Source organism: Dromiciops gliroides, chromosome 2, assembly GCF_019393635.1.
Source record: "Dromiciops gliroides isolate mDroGli1 chromosome 2, mDroGli1.pri, whole genome shotgun sequence".
In the NCBI taxonomy this organism is placed as follows: domain Eukaryota; kingdom Metazoa; phylum Chordata; class Mammalia; order Microbiotheria; family Microbiotheriidae; genus Dromiciops; species Dromiciops gliroides.
The window spans coordinates 249,368,282-249,389,041 of NC_057862.1; the positions used below are offsets into that span (position 1 = coordinate 249,368,282).

The window sequence follows — 20,760 nt, forward strand, 5'->3', positions numbered from 1 at the left end:
GGGGATAGGCACAATATTATTCAAGGACACATGAAGGACAGAGAATTGAGAGGAAGAGCACATGGTAGCAGTGGGGATGAGGGTGCATGTGGAATCCAGACATAGACACAGACAGGAGAGGGTAGGCAACAAGGTGGGGCTGGGAACAGAGTTGGTACCCCAAGGGACTGGTGATGTAGCACTGGTGGTCCCAAGCCCAGCCCTCATTCCAGTTTCACTTTGTCCATTCTTCTGCTTTCACCTTTTTTGGTGCCATAGAGTGCAGAACCTAGAGACAGGAGCAAAGAGAGAGAGCACAGTTCTGTACAGTAAAGTTAACATAAATGTATGTTTTTTAATGCAGATTTCTTTCAGAATTCATTATATAAAGTTGAATTTGTATAATGCAGTAATGAACTGTATGTACTTAGGAATGTAAGTTTCTTGCTAGTAGAGATTTTTTGCATTCTTTGTATTTGTAGCCTCAGCACCTCAGTACTGGATAAGTACAATCATATCTGGTATGTTATGTGTTTAAGTGTATGGAAAAAACACTGCTTTGGAGTAAGAAGGCCTTAAGTTCTGCCTCATGACTGTATGACCTTTAGGCATAAATTTGGAGATGAAAGGGACTTTAAAGCTCTTTAATCCATCCATTGCATTGAAAGGAAGTGACTTGAGAAGGCTCACTTAAAAGCAAGTAGCAGAACCAGGATTTAAAACCCTTTGACTCCAAATCCAAGACTCTTTTTTTCTATTGTAGTTTACTTAAAGAAACTGAGGCTCAGAGATGTTATCTGTCAGTGTATAATACTTACATTCCCTTCCTAAAAGGGTGGTTTTGCACATCAGATGTCAAGTATATTGTAAACTTGAATGAACTGTTTTAAATTTCAGCTATTGTTAATTGGTTCTGACTTGGAGCTTTACTTGCAATCTAGAATTCAGTAAACAGTACTCATTTTATAGTACATATTAAACTATGTGATAGAATATTAATATTGTGCTATGGATTGTTCAGTTTTCATTTTAGAAGTCTGTACCAAAACTGTTAATTTTTGAGCAACTCTTGCTATCTCTTCACTGACAGACCTGCGAGTTGAAGGGCATTTTTTATTTTAAGGGATTTTGATGTTCAGTTGGGCTTAATATCGAAATAGTAACATTAGTGTCTCATGGGTAGGTGTCGACTGTGAAACAGCTGGGCAAAAAAAGGATGAAAAATTAAATTTAAATTCTCTGAACATGTTGAAGTTGAACCATAAAATTAAATGAAGTCTTTTGACATCATTTCCGCTTCTATATATGTTTCTATCACTCAGTAAGCATTTTTTTTTTAAAAGCTTACTATGTTCCAGGCACTATGTGAAGTTCCTGAGGTACAAAGAAAGGCAAAAACAAAAAACAAGCCCCACCCGCATGTGTTTTCTTTTGGGGGCCAAAGGGGGAAAAGTACCTCAGTTTTCTTATCTATAAAATACGTGAGGGGCTGGATAAGATGGACTCTTAATGGCTTCCTAGCTCTAAGTCTTCTGATCTTTAAGGTTCAGAATTTAACTCAATTCTGAGCTTAAGCTTTCTAGACTCTTCTTGGCAGATGCAATTTTGTAGTGTGAGATTTAAAATTGGATACTAGAGCATTAATCTCCCCTCTTTAACCTTTCCCTTAATTTATCTCCCATATCAGTAAGGTAAAGAAGCCTCTGGTCTCTAGTTAGAGCTTTTATTGTTTGGTAGTTACAAGGTGATGTTGATTAGAGGGATAGGAAAGTAGAAATACAAAACAAATAGTCTTAAGTCTAAGCTTAGTCTATATTCTATATAAAACTCACCCCAAACCCAAGACCACCTTTGGGGAGGAGAGCCACGTCAGGCACGTGCTGCTAACAGCGAGCCGGCCGCGTCCAACTCCAGTCAGCGTCTGTCTGTGTGTCGCCAGTCCTGGGACCAGGAGAGCAGGAAAGAGATCCCACTTCCGTTCTCTCCTTGCCTTTTAAGCTTGCACCCCGGAAGTGGAGTGCTTAGCAGCCGGGTTGGCGTGCGTAGCCCATGCACGGCTGTTGGTCTCTTCCCGGAAAGGGTGGTCCTTCAAAAACTGGCGTCTTTCCGTATTCACTAACCGACTGTTAAAAACTTTTTACCACAGTAGCATGATCCTTTGTTCATGTTAATTTGAGCATTTGGTAAAATTAATATTTATTTTACTAATCTATTTTTCTTGCCTTTTTTGCAACATGCCTAATAGACATGTTTCACATCATTTCACATGTCTAGTAGATAGCATATTTCTTGCCTTCTCAATGGGTGGGGAGGGTCTGGAGGGAGGAAGAGAATTTGGAACTCAAAATAAAAAAAAATGTTAAAAATAAATAATAATTGTTCGGGGGGGGGGGGGGTTGGGTTGTAAGGTGTGGTGGGTAGTGACTGTGCTAGCCCCAGAACCAGGGGAGAAATGTGCTGTAGAAGACAAATGTATGCCTTAGTTAGTTGTTACCTACACCTCAGGAGTATAGGAGATGTTCAGGAAGTCTAGCATTTCTGGTGTGAGGGCTTACCATCCCCTTTTCAGGGCTGCTCATCCACCTTTGGTGTCCACCTGATTTACCAAGCTCTTACCTGTGGCTACAATAAGCTGTAGCGTGTGCAATGGCCAAACCCCAGTAAACCATCTCTGAAGACAGGCTAAACCAGGTTGAAGGTGACTCAAGCCTGTTGGTGAGTTTGGGAGATATCTGCTCCAGGCAGGAAGTGGGCAGATAAGAACAATTTGTTCTAATGGCCATGAAGGTGGCTGAAGGGGGCACTGTGGAGCACTTAGAGCTTGGTCAGCCACCAAAGACCATGGTTACTGACTGCATCCTGGGCCATCATCTGTTGTCTTGACTTTTGTCTTGCCACTGGACTTTGACTTCGGAAAAGAGAGTGAGGCTAAGGATTTTGTGAAATTCTGCCTCTTTCTAATCCAATTCATGAGCAAATTAAGCCATCACTCTGTGGTGTTGCTGGTCCTCATCAAAAACAAAGGACAAATAACCTCCAGCTGAGATTCAGTATAATAGTCTCATGTACAAGTTATTCTTTTTAAAATAAACTATAAGATTTTCATTTATCATTGATCTTATTAAATCTCCATTCATTTACTTAACAAGGATTTCTAAGTACTTTGAATAAATGAAAAAGCATTTAAGTACTGGGCTAAGTGTTGGAGGTACACAAATAGAAAAGTAAGAAAGTCCCTCCCCTTAAGGAGTCCATGTTCTAATAGGAGGGATATTATATATAACTATAAATGTATATATTTATATGTATATAAAATGTATGTACACATAAATATATTCACCACACACATGGTTTTTGTGTATTTATATGTATACATATGTTTTTTTAATTAAATTAAATTTTTTTTGCGGGGCAATGAGGGTTAAGTGACTTGCCCAGGGGCACACAGCTAGTGTCAAGTGTCCGAGACCAGATTTGAACTCAGGTCCTCCTGAATCCAGAGCTGGTGATTTATCCACTGTGCCGCCTAGCTGCCCCCTTTATACATATGTTTTATATTTAGAATTGAGGTAAATTCTGAACCTAAGAGGTCATAAGACTTAGAGCTAGAGGAGACCATAAGAATTCACTTTGTCCAACTTCTTCATTTTATAGATTGTGCTAGCAGTCAGGAGGATCAGGAAAGGTCTTGTATAAAGCTAGAAATGAATCAGACTTGGAGGAAGATGAAACTTCTAAGAGGAAGAATAGAATGGAACTGAAAGATGAAATGTTATGTGTAACCAACAGTAAGAAGGCTAGTTTGGGTTGATAGTATGAAAAGAAGTGATGTGGGGGCAGCTAGGTGTTGAAGTGTATAAAACACCAGCCTTCAATTCAGGAGGACTTGAGTTCAAATCCATCCTCAGACACTTGACAATTACTAGCTGTGTGACCCTGGGCAAGTTACTTAACCCTCATTCTCCCCCCCCCCTCCCCCCCCCCCCCAAAAAAGTAGAAGAAATAATGTGTAATAAGTTGGGAAAGGTAGGATGGAACTATAAATGTTTGAACTAAATTGAATTTAACCCACCTTTCCTCCAGTTTAGAAAGGTACCCTCCTTTTCCTAACATTTTAGTATTTGAGCAAATCCATGTATATACATGCCATTTAAGATTTTATCAATTTTGATCATGTCTTTTTCCTTTCAAGACTAAAAAGTTCAAATCCCTAGTCTTTCCTATACTTTTTATATTTAACATATTCAGGATCTCTTGTTCACAGTTGTCAGAACTGAAAAGGATATTACAGAATTATCTAGTCTAATTCCCTCATTTTCCATATGAGGAAGTTGAATTCTTGATATTTGAAGAGATCTTCCTCAGGTCACACACCCATGTATTAAATCATGCTCACCATACTGAAGAGCCTATCTACCACTTGGTTTTTCATTCAGACCTTTGAGAGATCTCCTGCCATGTAGTTTTCAGATATGCATTTCACTACTAGGAATAATTTAATGTAATGTTTACAGAAAATTTCACCAGCCTACTTTCTCTTTTGGTTCTTTTTTTTGGGGGGGGGGCAGGCAATGGGGGTTAATTGACTTGCCCAGGGTCACACAGCTAGTAAGTGTCAAGTGTCTGAGGCCGGATTTGAACTCAGGTACTCCTGAATCCAGGGCCGGTGCTTTAACCACTGCGTCATCTAGCTGCCCCTTGGTTCACTTTTTAGAAATTATTGTTATTTTTACTCTATTTAGTTGTTTATTTGTTTGGTGGTTTTTTGTTTTTGTACTATTCTCCTCCTCCTTTTGCCCTGTTTCACATCCCCCAATTTTTCATGTTCATCTTTATTGTTGTAACAGTGAGTTACCATGTTTTTTAGACCTATTCATTAAATATAAACTATAGAACCACATAGGCTTATTATAGCACCAAAAGAGAACTTAAAGAATCAACTGATCCAAACCCTTCATTTTACAGGGAGCAAACTGAAATCTAGAAAGGTAAGTGACTGAGCCAAGGTTATGTTAAGTGAGAGCGGGGCATCTAGGTGGTGGGGGCAGCTAGGTGGCGCAGTGGATGAAGCACCGGCCCTGGATTCAGGAGGACCTGAGTTCAAATGTGGCCTCAGAACCTGACACTTACTAGCTGTGTGACTCTGGGCAAGTCACTTAACCCTCACTGCCCCTTAAAAACAAACGAAAAAGAAGAAATGTGCCTCTTTGCACCACCACCACCCCCCCATACACACAAACCCCTTCCCCCCAATTCTAGTTCTTTCTAGTCTTCCCTCCTAGTTCTTTTGGGAATTAGTAAAATCTTATTTCCTCTTCTTTGGTAGTCCTTGAAATTCTTGAAGGTGGCTATTATGCACCCTCTGAATCTTCTCTTTTCCAGTTTAATGATCCCTCATTCTTTTAGCTCATTTCCATGTGGCACAAACTTGAAGTCCTTAGGTTGATTTTTACCTTCTTCCTCTGCATTCTCTGCAACCTATCAATGGCCTTTATCAAATATTGTACCCAGACTTATAGTCCAACACATTTTCCAACATGCTGCATTTATTTCATTCTCAAAGTTGATGCTACATTCAACTGTAGTAGAACATGGAGACTGTGTGGACCTGCTAAACATAATGATGTGGTTCACATTTCTTTGCCTATTCTACCTTACTACCAAGTGACTAGCTCTAGGGTTAGGGATGCTGTATGTGGCTGTGGGGACTGAGTTTTTCCTCATCATGAAGTTGCCCAATCCACCCAGGGACCAAATCTGTTACCTTGATCACACTACATCTTAATCCACAGAACTAATTGGCCCAGATAGTCTTCTATATGTGCATCATATACATCAGTTAATGCTTTTATGATTTAGCAACTTTTAACTTATTTTCTCCATCCAGTTTTCTTCCATAGTAGCTTAATTTTGTTGTCCTACCTACCTCTCACCTTACTTGTTATCACAGAAAACATGCATCTCTTGCCTTTAAAACCAAACACTTGGGGCAGCTAGGTGGCATAGTGGATAGAGCACTGGCCCTGGATTCAGAAAGACCTGAGTTCAAATCCAGCCTCAGACACTTGACACTTAACTAGCTGTGTGACCCTGGACAAGTCATTTAACCCCAATTGCCTCACCCCCCCACCCCAAAACAAACAAACAAACAAAAACAAAAAACCCACCGAGCATAAGGAGAAAATTATAATAGTACATATTCATATGTCACTTTATTTCTTCACAACAAAACTGCAAGGGCCTTTTGTTGGATTAGAACTCAGGTTCTCTAACTCTAAAGCCAATATTCTTTCTATTGCATCATTCTGTCCCCAGGGGAAAATAAGGGAGAGAAAACATTTTATACAGTCATAGGTCTCACAACTCTTGTGTAAGGGGCTAAAATTCTAGCTAGTCTGTAATACCTAATGAGTGGTCACCAATAAATTATAAGCTTTAGCAAGAGTTAGACTTTTAAGCATTTATTAAGGAGAATAAGAATTTGGTGAAGAGAAAAAGAAAGGCCTAGATTCATCTGTCTATTAAAGGGAGAGCACATTTCTAGCTCCACTCTCCACCTGAGTCCTCACAAAAGAGAGGGAGAGAGCCAGCCTGGCTCCTTCTTTCATCAGCAAACGTCGCCAAAGAAAAGCCACATGGCTTGCCCTCAGGCACCTTCTCCTCATGGCTGAGCTTTCGTATATTAGCTCTCCAGCAGGTGGAGTCATTCTAGTCGTTACATTTGATAAAGTCATCTCCCCTTATCTTCTCTGTCTATAAATAGTCACCTAAGATCATAGAATTTAGAACTCGAAAGGACTGTTATAGCTATCATAGTTCTATAATCCATCCCCATCCCCCTCATCTAACAGATGAAGAAACTGTGGTCCAGGGAAATGAAATTATTTTGCTATGGTCATAAAGATATAAAGAGCAGAGGCAGAATTTGAATCCAGATCTCCAGTTAAAATGCTCTTTCTGTTATGTTACAGCCCAGAGTAGTAGGAATCAAGTGTTTTAAAATGAGATTCCACAATTTCTCTTGGTAATGTTGTCCTATATAGCTCACCTTAATCTTTGAAGCTTATTTCTTCTTGCTCACTTCTTGGCAAACAGGGTAGTGAATCACCATTTTCCATATGATATTCTTTCTGTGCTTTATACATGGATGCTCAATGTTTGTTGTTTTAGATGTGCCTAGTTCTCACCTATTTCTTCACATTTAATTATTACTCTTTTACTTTCTAACTCACAATTAGAGCCTCGATGTGTAGAGCAAATAAATCAGGGCTTACTATGAGAATAGGACATTATTTTCTGTTTAAAGAAATGTTTTATTAGTATCTGTTATTTTTACATCATCAGCATTTCCCACCATATCCTTTGTCCCACTCCCTCCCAGAGAGCCATCTCTTATAATAAGAATAAAAACAGGAGGAAGAAAAAATAGTTCTGTAAAACTAACCAACTTATTGAGGAATATCTGAATTATATGCAGTGTTCCATATGATTCCCCATCTCTGTAAAGAATGAGGAAAGAAAGCATTTTCCTTTTTCTCTTTTGGGGCTGATTGTCACCAAAATTCCATAGCTTTCAGTTTTAGTTATTTTGTTGTTATATGTTGTTTTCCTAGTATTATTTACTTTGAATCAGTACATATCTTTTCATGTATGCATTAATAAGGATAATTACTCATGTATTAATAATGATGATGATGGTTAGCTAGAATTTAAATAGCACTTTCATGCTTACAAAGCATTTTATGTATATTATTTGATTCTCATACCAGCTTGGTGATGTAGGTTTTATTATTAATTCTCATTTTACAAATAAGGGAATTTGAGGTTGAGAGGTTAATTATAGTCCAGGATCACACAGTTCGTTAAGTAGCCGAGGTAGGATTGAAATTCAGGTTTTCCTGATTCTAAATCTACTCTGTCCACTATAAAATATTCATTATTCTTTATAGCACATTTACTTTACATTCATGTATCACAGTTTATATTTAATCATTTCCTATACAGTGAGCATCTCCATTTGTTTCCATTTTTTTGCTACCACAAAATATGCTGCCATAAATATTTTGGTTCTTGTCTCCCTCTACTATTTCTCTTGGTAATCCTGTCATCTCCCATGAGTTTCAAATTATCACCTCTTTACAGGTGATTCTCAGAGCTATTTATCCAGCCCTAACCTGTCTCCTAAGTTCTAATCTCTCATCACCAACTATCTCTTAGACATCTTGAACTGGATGTCCAGTAGACAATTTAAACTCAACATATCCAAAAGAGAATTTAGTATTTTTCTCCACCCCTTCCCCCCACTATCTCATCTTGCTAATTTCCCTATTATTATATCATTTCAGGCCCACACCCTCAGTGCTGCCCTCTACTTCTCTCTCATCCTCATGCTGCATATCCAATCTGTTGCCAAGTCTTGTTGTTTCACAGCCTTCACATCTATTGTATACATTCCTTTCTTTCTGCCCAGAGCTGCCACCTTAGTCCAGGCTGGTATCACCTGCAATAACTTCTTGGTCTTCCTGCATCAAGTCTTTCCCCATGCTTACCCATTATGAACTTAGATATCAAAGTGAGCTTTTTAAAGTGGATGTCTAACTATGTCACCCCCCACCCTATACTAAGTAAATTCCAGTGTCTCCCTTTTACCTCCAGCATCAAATATAAAATCTTTCTATTTGGCTTTTAAAACCCTTCACAATCTGACCCCACTGATCTTTCCAGTCTTCTCTCCCATCCACTTACTCTACAATCTAGTGATACTGGCCTTTTTGCTGTCCCTCTGACATGACCCAGTCTTCTTTGTCCCTCATGCCTGGAATGCTCTGCCTCCTGGCTTCTCTGACTTCCTTCTAGACTCAAATGCTGCCTTCTGCTGGATTCTTCTCCTGGTCTCCCTCTTCTTCCCACCCACCCCCCATTTCTAGTCCCTTCTCTCTCAAAAAATCTTCCCTTTACATCATATATATCTTCTATGTACCATATTTTTTGATGTGGTCTTCTTAAAGGCAGAGACTGAGTTTTTGCCTTTCTTTGTTTGTATCTCTGATGCTTAACGTGTGCGTGTGCACACACGCACACACACAGATATGTTTTTTTGGTTTTTTGGTTTTTTTGTGAGGCAGTTGGGGTTAAGTGACGTGCCCAAGGTCACACAGCTATACGTCAAGTGTCTGAGGCTGGATTTGAACCCAGGTCCTCCTGAATCCAGGGTCGGTGCTCTATCCACTGTGCCACCTAGCTGCCCCACAGACATGTCTTAAGTGCTTTATAAATACTTATCAACTGACCAAGTGGAATCTTTCTTTTTGTAATTGATCTCCTTAGAGTATATGCCTATAATAGAATTTGTGTTGACTAGTATCAACATTTTTGTCATGCTTTCATAATCCAAATTGCTTTCCAGAATGATTGAGCCAATCTACAGCTCTGCCTGTTTATCCACAAACCCTTCCAACATGGACTATTCATATCATTTGTCATTTTTGCTTATTAGTGACTTAGAACATACTTTCAGTGGTTGTTAAGAGCTTGCAATTCTTTTGAGAACTGTGTCTATTGGGGGGATGGTTTTGGATTTTTTTTTTTTCTTTTTCCCTCACACCATTCTTGATGATGCACCACATTTAGTTGATCTTTTTGGCTCTAGCAGTACAAGTCCTCAGGGAATAATCTACAGTGGTCCATAGGTCTCTTTCCCTAGGTCATCATAATATTGTCTCAGAGCCCTTCATTTTAATATAGTTATATAGTTTGGATTTTTTCATTTTTGTATGTATGATTTGAATTTTTAAAAAAATTTCTGTGTGTTGTCATACATGTGTCATATTAAAGTTTATTTAGTGCATTTCAGTACTGCTTTACTCTCCTTATTCAAATTGTTAAGAGTCTTTCTGTAGTCTCTCTTTATGAGTTTGTCTTTCAGTACCTTGAAGAGTTTAGTATCATCCACAAAGTTAGAAATTTAGTTCCTTCCTTCAGATAATATATTAAAGATATGTAAATAAGACAAACCCTAACATTAACTCCTGAAGAAATCTGCCATTTAAGCTTCTTTTCCCAGATAAGGGGTTTGTTTATACCATACCTTTGTTTTCTATCTTTAATAAATCTGTAACAAAATATACTCCCCATTCCCCCCCAAATCCCACAGGAAGCATAATTTCCAATAAGTGGTTAACAAGAGTAAAACACCCTACCACACCTTTTATGCTTTGAACAACTTGTTTTGAGTTTATATAAAACATCTCCCAAGTTATTATATAAATCACTGTTATTAATCTTTGTCTAAATTCCCTCAATATTCCCAATAGGGGAGGGAGAGGATAAGGCCCTTAATTAAGTTAAATGATATAGTAAGAGTATAATGTAAAGACCTTTGGGTCTTAATTCTAGGTCTGCTACTAAGTAGTACAAGCTTTGACAAGCTTCTAAGGAACCAAGGAAGGCAGCATAGCTTGGCTTATATACCAACGAATAGTCTGAGTTCAGGTGGTGCTGGTGGTTGTTGGGTTCTCTGTTATTGAGTAGCTTTGTAATCTTGAATCAATCACTTCACTGCTTTTCAATCATTCTGAATAAGGAAGTTAATGGTTCTTAACCTGCTGCATATGAATTTTATTTTTTTGAAAACCATTTTAATGTCCATTATAGAAAGTAATGTCATTAAACATAGAGATGAAGGAGTAAGTATCCAGGAGGGAGAGGGTGGTCAACTATATCAGGTACAGCAGAGAATTCAGGAAGAATTTGGACCAAGAAAAGTCCAGTGGATTTGGCAGTTAAGTGACATTGGTCTTCATATCTTCGGAGAGTAATTTCAGTTGAATGATCAAGCTGGAAGCCAGATTGCAAGGGGTTTCAAGGTGAAGGAGAGGAAACCAAGGCATGTTTGTTGATGGAGCTACTAAATAGGGAGAAATTACAGATAAGAAGTGGGAGGGGTAATTGTGGGGGCAATCTGTTAGAGAAGGGGGATAGGTTAGCAGAACTACCTCGTAATTAATGCTGTAATAAAGGAGAGAATAGAGGATGTTGACAAGGAGTTTTGAGATATACAATAGGAGTGATGTCCTCTATTTTCTCAGCAAATGATGAAGTAGGTTCTTGTGCTAGGAAGAAATCATGAACCGGAGTAGTGTGAGAGACTTGAAGAAAGATTTAAAACAGCTGCTGTGGGGAATGCTATGGTCAATTAAGGAAGCATAAAAAAATCATTGCCTAGCATTATTGAAAGGGTATGGAAATGGGAAAAGGCATTCACACTTGTCTTTTACCCATTTTATTTCGCCCTCAGATCCTCCTTTTCCAAAATGTTTTTGGATTCCAGCTCTTAGTACTACTCTGTTCCTTCACACACCCTTCCTTTCCCCACCCTTGTGAAACCATCACTGATCTGGCTAGGCACTATTAGACCTGGGAGATTATAAGTTGGTAGCTTCTGTAGGATCCAAGTTTCTTTGCTGATCAGTTAGATCTGGGAGCCCAACCGTATGTTTTACTGATGAAGAAACTGTAGGGCAGGGCTGACCCTACAAAAAATTGTAGAGTAGGTGAAGTTTTGTTTTTGTACCTTCCCAACTTCCATTACTATTTATACCTAATTAACATGAAGCATAATTATTATGCATATCATTAAATTGTATTAATTTAGTGTTGTAATTAAATAAAGCTTATCTCATCATGGTTTGAATATATGTGTATATAGGTTTTTCATTACTTATGTGATGTTTAAAATCTGTGATGTCTAAAAAAATCTAATGTGTGGTTGCCTTAAATTAGAAGCTTTAGCACCAGTCTTTGGGCATTGAGTATTTATTAAAGCATACTAGGTATTAGATGGAGTTAAGACCTATCTAGCCTAGAGTTCCAGCCTGGTCTGGTTCTTCAAGTCTTCCGCCATGAGCCTGCTTCAACCATGAACTGTCCTCAAACTGAGTGTAGAAGCTTTTTATAGGTCTGGACCAGAGGTGGTCCTTACACACTGCTTCAAGTTGGCGTTAGCCAACTCCATTGGTTCACTGGACTTGAAGGTGGTCTTGAGTTGAGTTCAAAGTCCTTAGCTTCTGAGAACAATACCTCCTTAAAGGCAAGCCAGGTGTGGTTACAATCCAATTAACTTGAAGTAGGCTAATCAGCAAAGTCAATCACTCTCACTTAATTCAATCAGTTTAGATCGGTGGGCCTTTGAGTATCTGCCAAATCCCATTATTTTCTCACACTTAAAATAAGAAATTGGTGAATTCCTATTTCAAAGCATTTTGGGGGGGGGATGAGATATAAGTATCTAATTAAAACTGAATATCAGAGCCAACTCTTAACTTTCTATGAGTGTAGTTCATCACTACTCAATTCATGGTGCCTAGGCAGAGCAGTAGAGAAAGAAGAGTAAGAAAAGGGAATTTCCTGTACCCCACTCATCACCCAGGTTAAGTAAAGGGAAAAGAGAAGAGGCTTAATGCTCACTAAGGGATGATGTTTTAAAGTTGGTAGGATTTGAACAGACTAATGGAGCTACCACCAAGGAATTTTATCCTAATACTTACATTCAATAAGCTTATCTTCCTTGTTAATTTTTAGCAAACAAAAGTTAGGGTTTTCATCATTAAATGCCTTTGTCTGTTTCATTGAAATGTGTCTTTTTCAGCATCTTTGGTACTTCAGAGGGAAAGTTAAGAATTAACCCCTGTGGGTAGTTAAGAATAGCACATAAATTAATAATATGACCTATACTTTTAAAAGAAAATTACTATAATACAATTAGAGTATGTCTTGTAACTTTTTAGTTGGCTCTCCTTTTTCTTGTCAATAAATGCAGATATTTGTGTATGCATATATATACATTTTGTGGTTGTGTGTATATGTATGTGTTGGGGGGAAGTGTTTTAATTGCTCACAAGGTCTAGCTCAGTTGATATTGGGCCCAAAATTGCTGTCACAGTCTTCTCCGCCTTGGCTAGATGAAATTTGAATACCATGGGGAATTTAACATGTTAGAGTTTACAACACTGTCTAATAATATTCTTTGGTACTAGAGGTCTGGGATGGATATCCTAGTCAAGCCTCTGAGGCAGCAAGAGGCAGATGGCATAATGAAATGGAAAGAACACTGGACCTTGGTTATCATTCCATTAACTAACTGTGTAACCTTGGGCAAGTCACTTAACCTACCTACTATTGATTTTCCTCATCTGTGAAATAAGGAAATTGTACTAAGATGATCTCCGTATCTAGTAATCTGTAAATTTGGTGCTAATTTCCTACTCTTTTAAATGCTTCTCACCCCCTCCCAGTCATGATTGATCAGAACCACTTCTATAAAGCCATACATAACATATCTCTACTTTCCTCCTCTTTGATTTTTTTTTGGGGGGGTGGGGCAATGAGGGTTAAGTGACTTGCCCAGGGTCACACAGCTAGTAAGTGTCAAGTATCTGAGGCTGGATTTGAACTCAAGTCCTCCTGAATCCAGGGCTGGTGCTCTATCCACTGTGCCACCTAGTTGCACCCCCCTCCACTTTGATCTTGAGGGTTCAGATAAGGAACATTGTAGTTTTATACCACAAAAGAGTATAAAGACCCAATCAGATTTAAAAGTTTCTTTGCAAGAGCAGTTATTTGATAAGTATCTTAACTGTATTTTCTCTTCTTCCTCAGAACTAAAGCATCGAGACATAATGGGGGCATTTTTAGACAAGCCAAAGATGGAGAAGCATAATGCCCAAGGGCAAGGTAATGGGCTACGTTATGGGCTAAGCAGTATGCAAGGTTGGCGAGTTGAAATGGAAGATGCACATACAGCTGTGATTGGTTTGCCAAGTGGACTTGATGGATGGTCATTCTTTGCTGTGTATGATGGGCATGCTGGTTCCCAGGTTGCCAAATACTGCTGTGAGCATTTATTAGATCACATCACAAATAACCAGGATTTTAAAGGATCTGAAGGACCACCTTCTGTGGAAAATGTCAAGAATGGAATCAGAACAGGTTTTCTGCAGATTGATGAACATATGAGAATAATATCAGAGAAGAAACATGGTGCAGACCGAAGTGGGTCAACAGCAGTGGGTGTCCTGATTTCTCCCCAACATACATATTTCATCAACTGTGGAGACTCAAGAGGTTTACTTTGTAGGAACAGGAAAGTTCATTTCTTCACACAAGATCACAAACCAAGTAATCCTTTGGAAAAAGAACGTATTCAGAATGCAGGTGGTTCTGTAATGATTCAGCGTGTGAATGGCTCTCTTGCCGTATCTAGGGCACTTGGAGACTTTGATTACAAATGTGTCCATGGTAAAGGTCCTACAGAGCAGCTTGTCTCACCAGAGCCAGAAGTCTATGAAATTGAAAGATCAGAAAAAGATGATCAGTTCATCATCCTTGCGTGTGATGGTATCTGGGATGTTATGGGAAATGAAGAACTCTGTGATTTTGTAAGATCCAGACTTGAAGTCACTGATGACCTTGAGAGAGTGTGCAATGAAGTAGTGGACACCTGCTTATATAAGGTAGCTAGATTTTTAAAAAGAGAGAAGCTATTTCATGTCATCTTAGTTATAACACTATTTCAGTTTAGAATGTGTGGCTCTCAGAAATTGTTTTTAACACAGTTGGGGACAGTTATCACCAACTGTTGTTTACATTTCAAAACAGTGTCAGTAGAAAAAAGTATAGAACCATAATTTGCAGCAGTGAGAGCAGTGTGTTTGGTTCTTAATATCTATATTTATTTAGGCTTTTTAATCATCTGTAAAAGCAGTACTTATCTATTCTGATATAGTATGTGTTTTTTTAATCATGCAAAAGCAAACCCGTATAATTTTTTTGGAGCTATTAACATACAGAAGCTGTATGGTGTAATGTTTAAACTATTGGTCTTAGAGTCAGAAGATTTTGGTTTAAGTGCTCCCTCTGAAATATACTGACTCTGACTCTGGACAGGTCACTAATTTTTTAGTGCACCCAGGCAACTCTCCAAGAACATAGAACACCACATTGGTGGAGAGAGAATTTCTTCATCTGCAGGAAGTTCCCTATCCTGATGAATTCACAGGTCCAGACAAATCAAATACACATAATACTTGCTCTAAATTGATCTCTGCTCTGAAATACTTAAACAGCTAATCAAAATATTAGTATTAGTTTGATTTCTAAATAACACCTAATGGTGTAGATGAATATGCTGATTGGTTTTTTGGGGGGGTTTTCTGCATTTGATACACATTGATATTAAAAATGTTAGTATAGCAACAACTTGAACATACTTATTTTGGAGTCAGGATTTGAGTTCATATCTTAACTTAGTGACTGCAGACATGTTGCTTAATTTCTTTAAGGTCTCTATTCTGTTTAGAAAGTTGTCTATATGTAAATTACATTGCTCCCCATATCTTTTGAAGTATTTTCAGGGGTATTCTGCCCTAAAATAACACATATTCTTGTATGAAGAACCATTTTTCACATGTAACAGAAGTGAATGCTTTTATTTTAAAATAATGATAATTCCGATGGGAGAAGTCTCATTGTTGAGTACACTTTCTCTTTATCAAAAAAAAAAAATTGGCTTAATTAAAATAGATGTGTTTTCCAAAACTTAAACCAGTCACTTAAAAAGTTGTAAACCAAAAAAAAAAAAGTTGTAAACTGGTTTTTCAGTTTTTAGTCTCTGTCATCAAATTTTTAACCTCAGTACTTTGTAAAGCTGGCTGCAACTTTCAAGCAGGCTTATGGTAACATATGTCTACAAAAAATCTTCGTATTTATATGGGATTCTACATCAAGTCTTGTTATAATGAATACTAATAGGCTAAGTTCTTTTCTGATAGTAGAGTTTTCCTGAAAGGAGTGTGAAATTTTCTTTTATCAGCTATTGTTTAAAGTAAGTAAGCCATCAGTAGGAACTTAGAAATTTTTTTCATTATAACATTTTTTAAATGACTAGTTTTAATGGGATTTAATCTGTAATATTTTTTGCAATGTCTCTTAGGATGCTTTTGAGAGGAAAAAAAAGATTGCTGATGAGTACACAGAATAATTTACTTTCTTTGTTTTCAATATTGACATAATAGTAAAGTTTTATGGAGTTATGAAAAGATTACAATTGGAGGGAGGTTACAAAGGAAACCAGAATATTTTCTCAAACTTTTTTCTCTCCCAGGGAAGTCGAGACAACATGAGTGTGATATTGATCTGTTTTCCAAGTGCACCAAAAGTATCACCAGAGGCAGTGAAGAAAGAGACAGAGTTGGACAAGTACCTGGAAAGCAGAGTAGAAGGTGGATCATTTAAAAAAAAATAAGTAACTTTATTAGAAAGAAACCCTACAACAATGAACCTTTACACATGTTAGCTTTTAATTAAACCTTTAAGTGCTATTGATGTCTAGTGTACATCAATGGGACAAGGCACTTATGTAGTAGCCATTTAGATGTATGCTATATGTCCTTCTAAAATAACGCTAGAAATAAGACCACAAGCAGCTGTGACCCTGGAAATTGTTTAGGATGCTTTTTTTTTCTTTTTGAAGCTAAAGATGTACATATTTCAGAGTTCCTTGTGAATTCACTGGCAGGAATAACTCAGTAAAAATCTGATTTTTGGCATGACTTAAGTAAAAAGCAGTAGGTGAATTATGAAGATGGTAATTTAAGTGCCATTTCTCTGTGAAAAGCTATGTACATTAATAACATTTGGCTCAAGTAAGGCTGTGGTTTTTTATTTTGTTTTTGTTTTGTTTTTTTAAAATAATTTTAAGGGTCATAGCTTTGTTACTAAAACTCCAGTTAACCTGCAAGTGCCAATATATTTTAAAGTATGTCTATGTTTCTATTTCAAATTGTATTTCAGGGTTTCATAGCAAACCCATGAACTGCCTGACTTTATTTTTATATATATATATATATATATATAGATAGGGTCTCTGCCTGGCAGTAACATAAGTGTTTGTGTGCCTTATATTTAGTTTGGTGGGTTTTGTTTTTGTTTTTGTTTTTAAGTTGAAATAAGTTGGGATTTCAGGTGCATTTTTGTAATATAAAATTGCAAATGACTTTGAGACCACTAATGAACTGTTTGTAACTGATTAGTGCCTTTGGATATATAAAGAATCTAAATTTAGTTCCCAAGAACACATATTACTGCATATATGCAATATAGTGTCTGGATTATAAATTATCCTCTAAGTAGGTAAACCACTTACCTGTATGGCAGTGTAAAAAGGCCATTTGGAATCCATTATATTAATCACTTGCATGTTAAAGGCCTCTAATAGCATGTAAGCATTGATATAGTACTATTCTGTTAGGTTCTATTACGTCTACGTTATGAAAATTCTTATGCACTTTAGTTTCATTTTCTTTTTTTTAACTTTTCAAGATTTAAGTATAGTTAGTTTGTCATTTTAATCATTTAAAATTTCTAATATTATCCAATTTAAGGCTGCTATTTATCTTTATTGACTACCTTATTCCTTGATAGCAGTAAATAATATGTGTGCACTGATTGCTAACTCAGTAAGTAGTTCTTGACATATTCCAGTGAGTTCATTTCCTCACCAACAAGTTCCTTGGTTATTAAAAAATCAATAAGTATGCTTTATTCCTAGGTAATGTGCTAAACTAACATTAATGGAAAATACTCAAATTGAAATCAAGTCACATTGATCTGAATCACTAATTAATGGGAAGAGGGAACTAAATTATAAAAATTATGTACTTATATATAAGGAATAATGTCAGATTTTACGTCATTGTCTCTTTTAAGGGAAGACCAGAATTTTGTTCATTTGTTCCAAGAAAAAACCGACATAAGCACTTCAGTTTTAATGAAGTGTAGACAAATTTTAGATATACATTGCTACTTTCCCTTCATTGTTTATTTTATTTCAAAGTAAAATGACCAAATATTCACTTTAGTTAGATATTTACATGCTATAATATTAGATCTTTAGAATTGTTTTGTTGGCACCTGAGAAATACTTTGAAGTTTTTAAAAAATTGCATTAAGTTTAATAATGTTTTATTATTAAAATATAGATTATTTTGTATTCTAAATTAAAATATCTTCTACTGAGGATGAGGCCAAAACTTTAGCTACTATGGCAAAAAATGCAACTGCTGCTACTTAAAATGAATGCCTTAGAAAGAATCATATTATTAAAACTTGAAAGAAAAGTAGAAAATACTAAAACATGTATGGAATTATTAAATCAACTTAGGTTAGAAGATAATTTCAGGGTGGTATTTGGCATGACACAGAGGACCTGAGTTTAAATGATCACTTCTGTCACTGATTACCCATGTAAATTTCGGTAAGCCATTTAAACTCCCCTTGACCACAGTTTCCTCTTCTGTAAAATGGAGATGGGGAACAGCTTGGACTAGATGGCTCCTTGAGGTCTCTTAAAAGTTCATTAATTTTTGTCAGAGGAGACAGTTTGAAAAGTAGAAAATTTCCTGTGTCTTTTATTCTGGTTGAACAGAATAAATTAATCTTCAAATCCAAAGCATGCATTAGAAACCTTTTCTGGCATATTCTAACAATTGCTATGAAATGCTAATATTCATTCTAATTACTTGGATGAAACTCTGTGGGCATCTCTTAAAACATGAGAAAATAGTTAGAAATAGGTTTTCAGAAAGACTTCTGGGCTTTCCTTTTTTTTTTTTTAACCATAATCTTTGTTTCTCCTAAATAATGGTCCTAGCAGTCAGCTTTTTTTGTTGAAAATTAACTTTATTACCAGAGTTACAATAAATTCATGAAAATCCTCATTGATCTTTTAATCCCCCCAGTAAGTTTAAGTGTTTTTTTGTTTTTGTTTTTTTTTTTGTAAAGTTTTGCATCTTTCTTGTTGTGAAACCAGGGTTGTTATAATGCTTCTACTCTAATTTCTAGGCCGATACATTGGACATTATTATTGTTTTTATTTAAAATGCCTTGATAACTCTGAATAACTCTGCCTCAGCTTTGGGGATATGATGGGAAATATCTATTAATATTCATGCTAAAAGGAATATTCTGCAGCACTAATTGCAGTGTATATTTTAGGGATTGGGATTAAAGGGATGCTTTTTTAGAGACTTCATTCCTGGTTTTGCTTTTTAAATTAAAAAAGAATTAACAAGGTTCATATAGTAGTAAGTGTCAAAATAAGTAGTCTAAGTTTTTCCACTTTGAATAGAGAACCATTAACCCTGTTTTTCAACTTTATATTTTTAGAACTTGTTTGTTTTACTGTATTTTTTGCACTTTATAACAAAAAAAAGGGATACAAGTTACATTGAAACACAGGTGATCTTTTTCCTTTTTATTACTGAAACCAACAGAATGGTTCAATTTGTCATCAGTGTTATTCAGATTGTATCTATAGTTATCCTTCTAAATAATTGTATTAATTTAGTGGAGTCTGTATGTTAAATGTACCAGGTTGTGAAATTGTTTAGCTTAGGAAACACTAAATCTATTTATTTTTGTACAGCAGAATTTTAGCATTAGAATTATGTAGCTATATTAGATGTTAAAGATTATACAATAAAGGAACTTGGCAAACCAAATCTGAGCTCTTTGCTTTTTATTCAGATTTAAGAGTGATAGAAAATTTTGCACAATAAATGTTAGATGGTAAAATTTTGGCCTTTATTCTGAAAGACAGTTCACCACTTAAGTAATGTGGGTTACTGAATCTGGTGATACATAGAATTCTTCTAAAATGTAGCCCTAGTGCTAGGAGTTTTCTATTTTGATCTACAAACTTCATCTGATAAAAGGAAATAAAGAGCTTTTGTATAAATGGCTACTTTCAAAGGTTTTCCTCACTTGGCTAAGAACTGAGATATGAATTGTTTTTTCTCACAAGAACACTGCTTACTAAAAGAGAAAATTTATCTCTTGAAGAAAACTTGCAAAAATATCTAGTGTCTTTATATAACTGATTTAACCACTATTAATATGTAGTTGAATACATATAACACATTTGATATGGATACACATGATACCTTTGGCATGGTCCTGCCTTTATAGTATTATTAGTAATCAAAGTGAACACTTAAAGAACATGTTTTAAGAACTTATTGTACAATCCTGTGTACATTATTTTTCCTTTGGCATTCTGTGGTACAAGTTGCAAAATATATGCGTGCCCACATTGTAACAAGACATATCCCTTAGTATACCCATTATTGGAGCATTTGATGATGAGTATTTTTAGTTTATTTTTATTTGAGTAGTATAAGAAAATTGCCTTTTAAATTGGGCCGTTTTCACACCAAACACATATTAACAATGGAAATGGCATATATCTGAAGCTCATTCTTAATTAGCCTTTCTATACCTATGTTACAAGAACTTGTGGCTTGTGAAATCATAAATTGTCTTTAGATGAAGCATTAAGGGTGGCGTTTTAGCATGTATAACCTTGATTTATAAGGTTAAGATGGGTGCATGCTGTTTAATAGTGTAACAATTATTTAAGTATCAAATGGTTATGGCTCTAAGAATATGACCAAAAATTTTTAAGGAATTATTTCTCTGATTTTTGTAACTTTAAAAACTCTACTGTGCAATGTTTTTATTTACAGGGCAAAGTTCAGTAAACATGTTCCAGTCTAAAGAGAGGAGTTGGTCTACTCAGAAGTAACTAGTTGACATCTTAAGAAGGATGTTCCTCCATTTGTAAATAATACCCCTGCTTACGTAATATGCCAATTTAACATGAAATATTTGTGTATTTTTCTACTTTTAATCTTGATCACTCTTTAAAATTAATCTAGAAAGTAACAG

At 36.3% G+C, this 20,760-nt stretch overlaps 1 protein-coding gene across 2 annotated transcripts in view; it reads left to right on the forward strand.

Annotated features, from left to right (window-relative positions):
* The window catches only part of PPM1A (protein phosphatase, Mg2+/Mn2+ dependent 1A), a 65,336-nt gene that overhangs the window by 33,717 nt on the left and 10,859 nt on the right, over positions 1–20,760 (forward strand). For both annotated transcript variants that reach the window (XM_043988136.1, XM_043988137.1), the window contains exons 2-3: positions 13,636–14,489; positions 16,139–16,256. In XM_043988136.1, coding sequence (XP_043844071.1) covers positions 13,656–14,489; positions 16,139–16,256 — 952 coding nt within the window. In that variant the 5' untranslated portion in view covers positions 13,636–13,655. The remainder of the gene's footprint in view (positions 1–13,635; positions 14,490–16,138; positions 16,257–20,760) is intronic.